At 42.7% G+C, this 14,183-nt stretch overlaps 1 protein-coding gene across 7 annotated transcripts in view; it reads right to left on the bottom strand.

Annotated features, from left to right (window-relative positions):
- Positions 1-14,183, bottom strand: part of TNFRSF19 (TNF receptor superfamily member 19) — a 118,788-nt gene that overhangs the window by 62,045 nt on the left and 42,560 nt on the right. For all 7 annotated transcript variants that reach the window (XR_007154420.1, XM_047869144.1, XM_047869219.1 and 4 more), the window contains exon 5: positions 9,483-9,568. Coding sequence is in view for 6 of the 7 variants with exons in the window: in XM_047869144.1 (XP_047725100.1) it covers positions 9,483-9,568 (86 nt within the window). In the remaining variant the exon portion in view is untranslated. The remainder of the gene's footprint in view (positions 1-9,482; positions 9,569-14,183) is intronic.

Below are 14,183 nucleotides of genomic sequence, written 5' to 3'. Positions count from 1 at the left end.
ATTTAAGAAAATGGCTACATGATTAACAACATAGATAAGACTTCCAAGAAAACTGAAAACAATTTCTCTGAGATCATCAAGATAATTTTAAAAAGCAGTCAAAGTAATGTTTTAAGCCCCCAAAGTGGGATATTATCTTGAAAAACCCTAATTCCTATTTGATACAGGACTTCGGCCTTTCCATTTTTACTTTCGACCACCTTTTCCAAATTGGAGTTATTTTATGCTTTTTCTTCCCGTAGAGCGACTCAATTACGTTTCATTTATAGTTTCACAGTGTTGTCTTAATTTAACGATTATTTTTAAACTGTCTTATAGGCACAAGAGAGGTCCTTCCGAGTTCGCGTGGAGAGGCGAATATACAGCTTGCAGGTCTATGCCGTCAGGCTGACCTGGGATCGAATCCTGGCTCCTTTTCTCTGTGCCTGATGCCTGGCTGTGAAGGGAAGGCACTGGAGAAGCACAGAGAAATAGTGCAAGCTCAGGCTGGGAAAGGCAGGTGAGAGGTCTGGTCCCCTTCAGGATTCAGGCTTTGCTATTTTCAACCCTCCTGGTTGAAACCCTCTTTTCCCTCCTCAAAATGATGTGCCTCAAATTAAATCCCCTTCCAGCTGATGGGGGAAGTGGCCAGAGGCATTTACCCTTGTTTAAAGAGAAAAAAGGATCTCCATCCGTTGGTGAAGGTGACATATTCCAGTCCCTTCTGGAACGTGAGCCCACAGGGGCCCAAACCCTGGTCTCCTGTCCCCCTGTAGGAAGGGGAAGCTTTTCTAAGTTTAAACGCTGAGGATTTCCACTGCAGGTGTGGCACAAACTGCTGGAATGCTTTCTCCACGTTTATTTAGATGCTAAGCATTTAATGGGCACACACACAAATCACTGTTCCATTTACAAAAGTCCACAACTTCATGAAACAGGCCTGTTGGATTTTACATTTTTTAAATAAACTGTACTTAATCTAACATTCATTTAATTTAGTGATGGCCTTTAACAAACCACAACCTGTTTCTTCATGAGTAAATATTTAAACCGGCTCACTGACTTTAAATGTTTCAAAGAGACTGCAGATAAAGGGCAGAGAAGTCCGATTTATAGCTGACTGGGTAATAATCAACAGCTACCGGGATCAAAGCCTGTGGGTTCCTTTTGTATCTCCAGCTCAGGACACCCCTGCCTCCCAGATGTCACAGGCAAACAGGCACTTCCCCAGAGAGACCGCGAGCGGGGGAGAGACAGAGAGAGACAGAGAGAGAGAAAGTCCCAAGCAGGCTCCGTGCTGTCAGCTCAGACCCCAGCACCGTGGGGCTCTATCTCATGAACCAGGAGATTGTGACCCGAGCTGCAATCCAAAGTCAGATGCTTAACTGACGGAGCCACCACCCAGGCGCCCCTGAAGAAGTCTTGATTTCTATAACTTGCATGAGGCTAGGGCTAAGACAAATATTTGAAATAGCTACCTGATCATACAAAGCGGTAGCATTTATAGCACACTTTTCCTCTAACGAGGCCAACCCATTTAGACTCTCCAGCTATTTTTCCAACGTCCCTGGAAAAGGAGGAGTTTGCTCTAGCCCATTTTCAACCTATTTGCAGACGCCCGTTGTTCGCCCCGTAAGCAAATGAGCTTCACAAAGGATTCATCATTTTCTAAGGAAATCCGTCGAAAACCATTACAGTGGGTTTCTGCTTTCTTAAAAAGATTTCAACAAATACAAGTGGATCATCTCCCCACCTCTTTTTCGGGGCCCAGGAAGAAGAGGGAGAGCTACGGCTGGCAGGAGTGGTATTACCAGGACCCTCAGGGGTCCGGCGCTGGGACGCGTAGGTCTGTTTGCGCTGCACTAAATGGCACAACATCTCAGCTGGCTCGGAGCTCCCGTGGCTGCTTCGTGCATGTTTGGGACTCCTCCCCGCTGGACCGCAGGCTGCCCTTCTGCTTCTCGCCTTCTCCATCTCTGACTCTGCTAGATCCTTCCCGCCCCTCCTCCCTCCCCTGGGGCTGCTTCACTTGGCACAGCAATGCTTAGGACAAAAAGAAAACAATGGGTGGATTCCACGGAAGGGCTGGAAAGGTGCTCTGCTGTGCGGGGATTCTGCAGGGACGCTGGCTGATTTCTGTTTCTTGGGTCTCCACGTAAGCAACCTTTAGCCGCTACTATTTTAGACCGTACATGCCAGGAACTGGGCTTTTAACCTCAGCAGTTTATGTGCCGAAAACGTCCAGAAAAAAAGCTGAAGTCTGCTTGCGATTCACCGAACGCCAAGGTCTCTTCCTCTGCCCCCTCCCCTTTCAGAGAAAACCTGAAGACGCATCGTATTGGCACGGATTCCAAAACACTTGCAACTTCCTTCCTTTTAAGCTTGTTTCTGGTTTCTTTAAAAGACGCTTTTCCCAGGCACCCTACCTTTACAATAACCTCACGATAGTTGCACATGAATACCTTTGGACCCAGAAGCTGTGGGCACCCATCCGCAGTGCGATCGTGGGGAAAGACTGCTTCCTGCACAGCGATGTGAACAGCAACGATGCGTGTAACACAGCAGCCTTACAATCCAACTGTAGCCCAAATACCTAAATGGTACTTTAATCAATAATGCCACTAAAACTGGGGCACCTGGGGGGCTCAGTCGGTTAAGCGTCCGACGTCGGCTCGGGTCGTGATCTCACGGTTCGCGGGTTCGAGCCCCGCGCCGGGCTCTGTGCCGACAGCTCGGAGCCTGGAACCTGCTTCGGATTCTGTGTCTCCCTCTCTCTCTGCCCCTCCCCTGCTCACGCTCTGTCTCTCTCTGTCTCTTAATAATAAATGAACGTTTAAAAAAATGTCATTAAAATAATGCTTAGATAGTATATGAAAAAAATTATAGCGTAAGTAGAAAAAGGCAAAGCAGTACGAACACCATAATTACATCGAATTTTCAAACATCAGTGGTAAAGATCGAAAAAGGATGAGAGAAAACCACCCAGATGCTGGCTTGTTTTGTGTGCATGCGCTAATGCGGGAAATGCTTTGCTTACGGTATTCTCCCTTCTTGTTTTCTACTAATCGTTAAAAGTTATCTTTAAGGAGCAAGTATTTCTTTTAAAAGGTTATTTCGATGTTACCTTTCTCTGTTAATTTGGAAGGTATCTTAAGTTTCTTTTGAAAACTAATCATTTTTTAAGGCTGTCATTTATTACGCATTGGTACAGAGACCTGCTGTGTTTAGAGACGGGTAAGCCATGCAAAACTCCTAAATAGTTGCAGGCCAGCATAGCTCCGGCTTTTCTCTCTTTCCCCCACACAGAGACTTATCTGGTCACTTATCTCTTTGGAATCACGTGGCTTGTTTTACAAAGCCCCCAAGAACAAAGCAAACATCTAGGTTAAACACACTTAAATAAAGCTGCGCCAGATGAAAAACCGCTTTGAATTTTTTCAAAACCATTTGTTCCAACCACAGTGTTTGTTCCAAATTAAGTAAACACTGCTCAAAGAAATCATACAAAATCTGCATTTCTTATCAGACCCAGGGCAGGATGTAGTTCTTCTAAAATTTCTTGTGTGTTCCCCCCGCCTGCCATTTCTCCTTAATGCCCTAAATGGGTGCATATTTTTAGGAAGTGAAGATAAAAGCAACGAGGAACAAAGCCCCAAGCAGGGACTTTTATGTAAATGGTGCCTTTTATTGATCTGCAATTTACACTGATGTCACCAATCAACCCAGTGCTCTTGGTCACAAATCAATGCTATTGGTGAGCTGACAAAGAGGTGACCAGTGGATTAATCAATTGCCTTCACACACCCATCAGTGTTAGCTTGAGGGGAGGGAAGCTGAAATTAGCTCCCGCTGGTCAGGCAGGTGGCTCGGGGCCTTGGGCAGCCGGGACAGAGAGGAAAGAGACCAGCCTATGTAGGGTTGCTGCAGCCTGGTATTCTAGCCATTCCGGTCATCAAACACAAAATCCACCGCAGCCCCTTTCTGGGTGTCCTTTGTTGCTCCCCTGCCAGTGGGGGTGGAAGACAGCAAGACAACAATCAAAGCCAGCTGCACCCTGAGATCCTCCCCATGTGGGACAACTCCCAACCTCCATATGCTCCAAGGAGCACACGTGGGCTGGGGTGGGACGGCGGGAGATGTAGGGCAGGTGCGGTCATCACTTAGAGCAGGCCGGCAGGTAAACGGTCATTACTGGGCTAACTCTGTGGCAGGTGGATCTGATTTCTGGATCTGATTTCATTTAGTTCTATCGAAAATCTGCATGAGGTATTCCGTGCTCACATACTGGAAGAATTAATGTTAAAATGCCCATAGTACTCAAAGCAATGCACAGAGTCAATGCAGCTCCTATCAACATTTGAATGGCATTTTTCACAGAAATAGAACAAACCTTCCTAAAACGTGTATGGAACCATAAAGACCTGAACGGCCAAAGCAATCTTGAGAAAAAAAGGACAAAGCTGGAGGTAACATGCTTCCTAATTTCAAACTATATCACAAAGCTATAGTAATCAAAACAGTATGGTATTGGCATAAAAATAGATCAATGGGACAGAATAGAGAACGCAGAAATAAATCCACAGATAGGGGGTCAATTAATTTATGACAGAGGAAATATACAATGTATTGTCTACAATTGTATACAATAAATATACAGTAAGGAAAGGACAATCTCTTCAATAAATGGTGTTGGGGAAAAGTGGACAGCCACATGCAGAAGAGTGAAACTGAACCACTTTCTAACACCATACACAAAAATTAACTCAAAATGGATGAAAAACTTAAATGTAAGACCTGAATCCATAAAATTCCTAGAAAAGAAAAGAGGCAGTAAACTCCTTGACATCAGTTCTTGGTGATGATTTTTGGGATCTGACACCGAAAGCAACGGCAACAAAAGCAGAAATAAACGAGTGGGTCTACATCAAACTAAAAAACTTCTGCACACCAAAGGAAACCATCGACAAAGTGAACAAGCAACCTACTGAATGGGAGAAGATAGAAACATCATATATCCCAAGGGGTTAATATCCAACATATATAAAGAACTCACAGAACTCAATAGCAAAAGGAAATCTGATTAAAAGATGGGCAAGGGGTCTAAATAGACCTTTTCCAAAGAAGACATACAGATGGCCAACAGGTACATGAACTCATCATCACTCATGAACAGGTACACGAACTCAACATCACTCATCATCAAAATCACAATGAGATATCAGCTCACACTTGTTAGAATGGCTACTATCAGACAAAAAATAACAAATGTTGGCAAGGATGTGGAGAAAGGGGAACCCTTGGCACTGTTGGTGGGAATGCAAACTGGTGCAGCCAGTTTGTAGAAAATAGTATGGAGGTTCCGAAAAAAAAAAAAATTAAAAATAGGACTACCATACGACTCAGCAATTCCACTTCTGGGTATTTATCTGAAGAAAATGAAAACACTAAGTCAAAAAGATATCTGCACCCCATGTTCGCTGCAGCATTATTTACGATAGCCAAGACAGGAAACAACTTAAGTGTCCACTGATGGATGAATAAAGAAAACGTGGTTGACAGAAATGTGGGAAGTTTTCAGTCTTGCGTTTCTGTTAAGTCGTTACTTTGGTATGCTTCAGGTATTACATCAATATAAGAAAATGTACTTAACATTTATTTCAAAGTACTCTTGTGTTACTAACATGGGCTGTATTTTCAAGACTTATTTGTAGCTTGCTATAAGCTGCACATTTAGGGCACCACTTACGTATGTTCTGGGGCACCTTCAGAGGTGGCCTGAGTCACCCCTGTAGCAGAAGCATCTACAGACGTCACCGGAGAAGCAAACAACGCCCTGCTATGACCGCGAACTTCATCTGGACTCTTGGTGCCACCGGGAAAGCCACTGTTTTCTCCGACCGACTTCCCTCCCACGCTCCGTAATGAGAACTTCAAAGACCTGTGCTTTTCCAGCCTCTGAGTTCCCTGGCTCCTGCCTGACTTGGCAGAAAACAGTGCCTCCTACTTCACACACACAGAAGCCAAGTCTATGAGCCCCCACCCCCACCTCCTGCCACCGAAGGCAGAAGTCCATGGTCACCGCCCCCGCTCCCCTCTTCTCTCGTTAGAGCAGGGAGCACTCCCTCCTTCCAGAGAGGGCCAACCCAACAATTATGCTTCAGGGTCCTCTTCCAGCAGCCCTCATGCGACTGCTCATTCCAGTCTTTTCTCACATAAAATGGTCAACCTCTCTCAACCCTTGCCTTCAACCTGCAAACAAGCAAATGTGTTGCTCACCTAAGGAACGAAATTAAACAGAACCCTTCACTGGTGGCACACTCCCGTGTCACCTTCGCAGGCAAACCTCTGGACAGTTGTCCAGAACTGTCTCGACCCCTCCCCTTATTTCATTATCACCTGGTTGCATCTCCATTACTCACTAAGACGGTGATGTCGATGTCACCACAGACCTGCAGGGTCCTAAGTGCAAAGGACATTTCCAGTGTCAACCGACTCGACTTGCACACAGCATCCTATGGCTGCGGGACTCTACATACTCTCCTGGCTTCTTCTGACTTCCTGGCTCATCCTCCTCTAACCGACCCTTTAGATCACAGCTTGAAAGTCATAGCTCTGTAAAGTCGTCCCTAATGTTCCTACATCATTATCCGCTATACATTCTTAGAGCACCACAGATCCCTCCAGGCACAGGACCGGCCCGTCACACTTTTGCAGCCATGTGGGTAGGATGTGAATACTGTTGCATGTGGGGTAGTCAGTTGACAACTCCCCCCACTATACCATAAGCTCCAATAAGAATCGGGGTCTACTGGTCCATCATCGTGGGCCTGGCTCCCATTGGGCGCTCAGATATTTGTTCAACAGCTAAATGAACAAGGCTCTGTCTCACAGGGCAATGGTATTTCACTTGGCCAATCAGAGTCTCTCCTTCAGAGGCATGACCCGAAAGTACCGACCGAAGCGGCCCCTTGGAAGCATGGGGGGAAATGAGGAGACATAAACAGAGTCCCCACTGGCTGAGAAACCATGGTGGTGCTGACCAGAACCCAGGGCAGAACTCACAGCCTCCTGCCACAGGGGGGCGACAGCTCCCACACTCCAGCGCTGCCCCAGGCCCCAAGTTCAGGGAAGTTCCAGCCTCTCACTACCATGTAGAGCCTCAAAACAAACCCCATTATTTGAGGCGGCTTGAGTGGTGCCACTTTCTTACAGCTGACTCTAAATAAAACAGGAACTCTTCAGCAGGAAAAAAAAGTCACCAGAGAAGTAGTTCTTTGTGGATGAGTTGAAACACCCGAAGTAGAAGAAATGAAAACATAAGGTACCTTACAGAAACCCCCCAAAAGACTTCAAGATCTCTTCTGAGGAGATTAGTTGTGTGCGCCCTGGAATTATTCCCAAGAACTGTGCCAAAGGCAGCAAACCTTCCTTTACAGAGATAAGGATTAACACTCACTCAAGACCACCAGACCAGTGTTTCATGATTTGGAAGGCTATTACCTTGCACACGGCATTTCCCACTTAGAAAAATAACTTGTTTTCCCTTGCTTTCTAAAAAGTGGCATTTATGGAGGAATCGATCTGTACACATACATTAAACCAGTTAACTTTCTCTTCAAGTTGTAACTTACTCAGGACTTTACAACACATTAGAAGTTAAATGTGAAAACTATGTTGCAAGTCTAATTTATGATGTCCGAGCTTAGCCAGATCCCCAAAGGCAAAAAATTCCAATGCCTCAGACTTATGACCAGATCATATTAAATTTAAACCGAGTAAATTAAAGAGAAAAAATAACCCAAGTACTTTCCAACTCTAAACTGGGCAATAGCAGTCACTTTACTAAATCTTTTAATGGTTCTTTGGGATGAAATACATGATCTTAATTTGCCTTCTGGGCAAAATGATGGCTGAGCTGACCCACAGGCCTGACCAGGTCGCCGCCCTGTTTTAATTGGCAAGAGGACATGTCCTTTTACGGGCTGTGTAGCATAAAGCATGTCCTCTACATTAGGTTTTTAGAGTTTTGGTTTAAATGATGAATATTAAAGCAAACAAAAAGTCAACATGTCGTAGATTACATGTTTGTTTTTTCTTAGGGAGACAGCAGAGTGTGGTGGTAAGGACACAACGTTTGACATTAGACAGACAGATTAGGGTCTGAATTGTGTCTCCACTGTTTCCCAGCCAACCATGAAAAATGATTCTTCTTTCTGGACCTGGTGTCCTCATCGATAAATTTAGGCTGGTGATAGGGCAGCGGGAAAGTTAAGGAAAACAACGGTTTCCCGATTATGGCTGAAACATAACAGTCAAAACTGCATTTGTTAAATGCAATGAGTTATTTGGCCAATGTTTGCATATTATAAAAACAGGGCCAATATGCATTTCTGTAAAGCTCAGAATTTTTTTTTTGCCTTTTTTTTTTGCCTTTCTACTACGTTAAACAAAGAATAGAAAGTAATGCATTTCGGTAAAGGACATAATAATATGGATTGCAAATTACGTGACATTCTTGAAAACACAAGCACTATGTGGCCTTATCAGTAATACAGTCACTTTCAGTTAGTTCGGAGGGTGCTTTTGTCACAGAAGAAGCAAGAACACATCAAAGAGACCCCAAATATATACATGTCTATTACCAACGCTCCCCAGAAAGGCATGAGCGACTATACACAGGATCAACACCTCCCACCCTCTCCCTCCTGGACACGGAAGCACAACCCACTAGAGCCCTGCTCAGCAAAGACAAGCCTTGAGCCCGCCCGCCCCGGGGGGAGACCATCTGCCGATTTCTTTCCTGGCCCATCACCTGTGAGTGTCCACTGGCCAGATCTGTATGTGGGATTAAGAAAAGCCAGGAGCCACTCTCCTTCCTATTCAAAATCAATGCGAACTGAGAACTGCTAACAAATATTTTTTATATCAAAGGGGAAAATATGATAGAAAAAGATCCATGTTAATACAGAGAAGAAAAGGCAAAAATTTCTCATTCATAGTTGTATTTCTGCCATGCAATGGGTTTTCTATTTATCTGTGAAATGAGAAAGATGAAGGAGTGAATGAAAGGAGCCAGTATTTAACTTAATGATATATTAATGAGGGTGGTGAATCACGGACAGGAATGTCTCTGGGAAGGCAGGGAAGTGGCCACATGACAGTGCCTGGGGACTAAGAAGGGAAAACACAGGAATTCGTGGGGCCAAGGCAAAGACCTTACGCATTAGGATTTGGATCACCTAGTTAATTGGAGTTGACCAAGTTCCATATCCAGAATGAAGATAAGAGTTAGAATGAAACAAGAGGCAGCAAAGCGTCTGTATTTCCCTCTGAGAGTCAAACCAAGGGACACAGTTGGCTGACTGGGGCGCACAACAAAAGGACTTTATATCTTGCTGGAGGCTTGACAAAAGAATGCGCATTATAAGCCCCACCGTAGAGAAAGACTGTGCTCCATTTGCTAACCGTAGAAAGGTTTCTAAAAGCCTTTGGAGTTCACTCACAGTGTGGCTCGTAAGGGGGTGGGGGGTCCCCGCAAGGTACACACTCCATGTCTTGAAAACCGACGAGTTTTGTCTTCCTATAAAATCTAGAAGAGAAAGAAAAATAATCCTCATTAGGTCTTCCTTCTAAGCTCCAAGTTGCAGCTAACAGATTCATGATAATTTACAAATTACCAGCTCTACTTTTTTAAAAAAGCAATTCAAAGGCTTAAACACAGCAGTATCTTAGACACATCCTTAGATGCGGTGAACATTTAAGAAATATCAATTCCACTAGACATTGTAAATTCTACTCAGCCCCTCTATACTGAGATGGTCGTGCTGGTGAGGGAATAGGAAATCAGTGGCCTTTTGCAATTCTATTGTAACTTAAAGGACAAAACCCCTCATAAATCAAGTGCTAGTTTTTAAACACCCGAAATTCAGAGCCCCCAAAGAGCCAAGCAAACCATAAACGCAATGGAAAAATGTAGGGAGATACTTATGTAACTTTCATACGGGGTTATTTTTGTAGGCATGACAAGAAACTCAGGAGTTGGAATGGAAGAGATAACAGCTTTTACCACACACACACACACACACACACACACACAAAATACTGCTGAAGAGCAAAAAGAAATAAAGCACCATCAACATAGTTAACGGGCAAAATAACCCTGAAAAATAGTCCTAATCATAGCATTGTCTGTAATTTCAGTCTGCAATAGAAACAGGCAAAGAACATTAACTCCCCAAAAGAAGAACATTTCATAATTTAAAACTTTCAGTGAAAACTAAAAAGCATGATGCAATTAAATGTTACAAAAATTTAACATTGAAATGTTAGACCCTGTGAAACTAATCAAGTAAATGCACACTGCGGTGAAAATGTACCATTTTTACTCAGAACACTAGTGAGTACAGACAAAATAGCACATGTCTGGATGCCAGTGGCATCATAAAGGCCACTTGTAGAGGGAGGGGCAGTTCAGCGATACGCCATCAGAACCCAATAAAATAGTTTATGTATCCTTTAACCAGGAGGTTCATTTTTTTGAAATTTTTCCTAAAGAAACAACCAAGTGGGTGACGCGGTATTTACAACAATGCAACCGTGTTATTATTTATGAAAGAAAAAAACCCAGTTAGGCACGCTTTCAGTACATAACAGTCGATATGACTAGCCACGGTAGTCCCGAGGCAATGGAATACGACGTAGATCTAGTATACATATTTTTTTTAACTCATGAAATATCAGTAGGTGAAAAAAAGAAAGGAGAATAACATAATTCTATTTTGTACACACACACACTCTGGTATAGATCCTTTTAGATTTTTTTTTTTTTTTTACCAAAGCAGCTAAAATAATTTACATACATGTATTTGCACTGAAAAAATGTGGAAGCATATTATATGCCAAATATTAACAGTGATTATTTAGGGGCGCCTGGGTGGCTCAGTCGGTTAAGCAGCCAACTTCGGCTCGGGTCATGATCTCACACTCCGTGAGTTCGAGCCCTGCGTCCAGCTCTGTGCCAACAGCCCGGAGCCTGGAGCCGGCTTCGGATTCTGTGTCCCTCTCTCTCTGCCCCTCCCTCGCTCAAGCTCTGTCTCTTTCTCTCAAAAATCAAATAAACATTTGAAAATTTTAAGAAAACAGTGATTACTTGTAAATGTATTTCAAAATATATTTTTTCTATGACAAAATAGTGATTTGGAGAATCAATATGCAGATCGAGGTTATAAAGAGCAAGACAGATGAAATTATTTTATGAAATTGGATATTGTAGTAGCAAATCTGTATGATTTATGGTTGAAGCAAATTTTTTCTTAAAAAAATTTTTTTTAACGTTTATTTATTTTTGAGACAGAGAGAGACAGAGCATGAACGGGGGAGGGTCAGAGAGAGGGAGACACAGAATCTGAAACAGGCTCCAGGCTCTGAGCTGTCAGCACAGAGCCCAACATGGGGCTCAAACTCACGGAGTGTGAGATCATGACCTGAGCCGAAGTCGGCTGCATAACCGACTGAGCCACCCAGGCGCCCCTGCAAAATTTTTCTTTAAAAGCAGGTAAATTACCTCAAATGCTAAGGTACACTCAGTATTTGCCTAACCTTCCATTTTCATTTGACTATGAAAATATGTCCATATTGTAATACGGTGACTTCCCACCTGGTTTTAATTAAAAAATCTATTTTGTGATGCACAAAGCAATAGTCAAAGAACAAAGGTGGAGGAGTAACACTTCCTGATATTGAAACATATTACAAAGCTATAATAATCAACAGAGTGCAATACACAACACAGTGTACCACATACAATACAGTATAATAGCCAATTACAGCTACAATAATCAATACTGGTACAAAGACAGACACGTAGACCAATGGAACAAGACAGCCCAGAAATAAATTCTCACATATAGGGTCAAATGATCTTCAACAAGAGTACCAAGGCCACCTAAATGGAGACAGGTCTTCAACAAATGGTGCTGGGAAAACTGGATATCCACATGCAAAAGTTGGAACCTTATCTAACACCCTATACAAAAACTAATTCAAAATGAATTAAAAACCTAAACATAAGACCCCAAAACTATAAAACTCCTAAAAGAAAACAGGAGAAAAACTTCATGACTTTGAATTTGGCAATGATTTCTTGGATATGACGTCAAAATGCAATCAAAAGGCATATGTGAAATAGGCAACCAAAGCAAAAACTGATACCCTGGGCTGCGTGAAATTTTCTGCATGAAAGGACACAATGAACGTATACTTATCCCCAAACTCATCAAGTTGTATACATTAAATACGTACAGCTTTATAATTGTCAATTACGCCTCAATAAACTGGTTAAAACCAAGTAGGTCACATCAAAAAAAAAGTTTTAAATGATAATAAAATAATAATCTTCTTTTCCAGGATTAAAAAAAAAAACAGGGATACGATCGACAATCAACGGAGTGAAAAATGAACCTACACTAGGGGAGAAAATCTTTGCAAATCCTGTATTTGGTAAGGAGTTGATGTCTAGGATGTTCACTCAACAACAAAAATCAAATAACCTGATTAAAAGATGGGCAAAGGACTTGAAGAGACATTTCTGCAGAGATGGTATACAAATGGCCAATAAGCACATGAAAAGACGGCCCAACAGCCAACGTCACTCCTCATCAGGAAAATGCACTTCAAAACCACAATGAAGTATCACTTCACACCCATCAGGACGGCTCCGAAAAGCAAACCAAAGCCACACAGAAATCATCAAGTGCGGGGAGGCCTCGGTGGGGGGGGAATTGGAAGCGCTGTGCACTGTTGGTGGGGAAGTGAGATGGTGCCACGGAGATCGGTAAGGAGGTTCCTCAAAACACGAAAAACACAACGGCCATGTGATCCAGCAATTCCACTACTGGGTTGATTCCAAGAGAACGGAAGGCAGGGTGTAGACGAGATATTTGCACCCTTATTCCTAGCATCACTATCCACAACAGCCAAAAGGTGCATGTCCAAATATCCACGGGGCAGATGGAAGGGTAAACAAAATGAGCCGTAGCCATATAATGGAATATTATCCAGCCTTGAAAAGGAAGGAAACCCTGGGGGGCGCCTGGGCGGCTCAGTCAGTTAAGCATCTGGCTCTTGGTTTTGGCTGAGGTCACGATCTGATCTCACGGTTTTGTGAGTTCGAGCCCCACATCAGGCTCTGTGCTGGCAGCACGCTTGGGATTCTGTCCCTCCCTCTCTCTCTCTGCCCTGCCCCCACTCATGCTGTCTCCATCTCTTTCAAAACAAATGAATAAACTTAAAAAAATTTTGTTTTAAAAAGAACAGACCTGCTCTAATTTAATTAAAAAAAAAAAAAAAAAGGATGGAGGAAGGAAATCCTGTCCCAGTGCCATCCTAGAACACGGATGAATCTTAAGGACGTTATGTTGAGTGAAACGAACCAGTCACAAAAGGAGAAATACTACATGATTCCACTCAGATTAGGTATGTAATCAAATTCATGTAAACAGTGATTACCAGGGGCCGAAGGGAGCAGGAAAGGGGGGTAGGTTGTTGTTTACTGGGTATAGAGTTTCAGTTTGGGAAGATGGAAATGTTCTAGAGATCTGTTCCAAACAACGTAAATGTACTTAACACTAGTAACCTATACACTTAAAAATGGTTAAGACGATAAACCTTATGTTATTTTTCACAACCAAAAATGCATAAAAATTTGTGAAGTAAGGCAAAAACCGTAGCGTAATGTAAGACGGCATTATTACAGATGTATTTCTCACTAAACATCGTAATATATGCAGACTACTATTATTTATCCTCTCGGCCAGAAAATCTGCCAAATTACAAGTAAACATCGACACAGTCTAAAATCGTTTTACATGTGAAAACTCATTTTTGTAAATAAGCAGAACAGAAAGTGAAATAAAAAAATGTTACACCCAACATTTTCAACATCGCATTTTGATACTGAAACACACATTTTAAAACTTCTTAAAAACTAAGGAAATGGAAAGCATGGAGAATCCAATGCAGATGTCATTAAATGTTTTTAAAACAAGGACCTCTCCTCGTGACAAAACGCTTTTGAGGTCTGAGCTTTCCCTAACAAATGAATCACATATATTTGCCAAAATATACTGATGAAAATATATTATGAGTTTGAGGGCCATTATGGAAATGAAACTAGAAGGTAAGCAAATCACACCATGTTTTTTTTT

Source organism: Prionailurus viverrinus, chromosome A1 (genome assembly GCF_022837055.1).
Source record: "Prionailurus viverrinus isolate Anna chromosome A1, UM_Priviv_1.0, whole genome shotgun sequence".
Classification (NCBI taxonomy): Eukaryota; Metazoa; Chordata; class Mammalia; order Carnivora; family Felidae; genus Prionailurus; species Prionailurus viverrinus.
The sequence above is the reverse complement of the archived record's forward strand: the minus strand, read 5'-3'. Positions and strand labels throughout refer to the sequence as shown.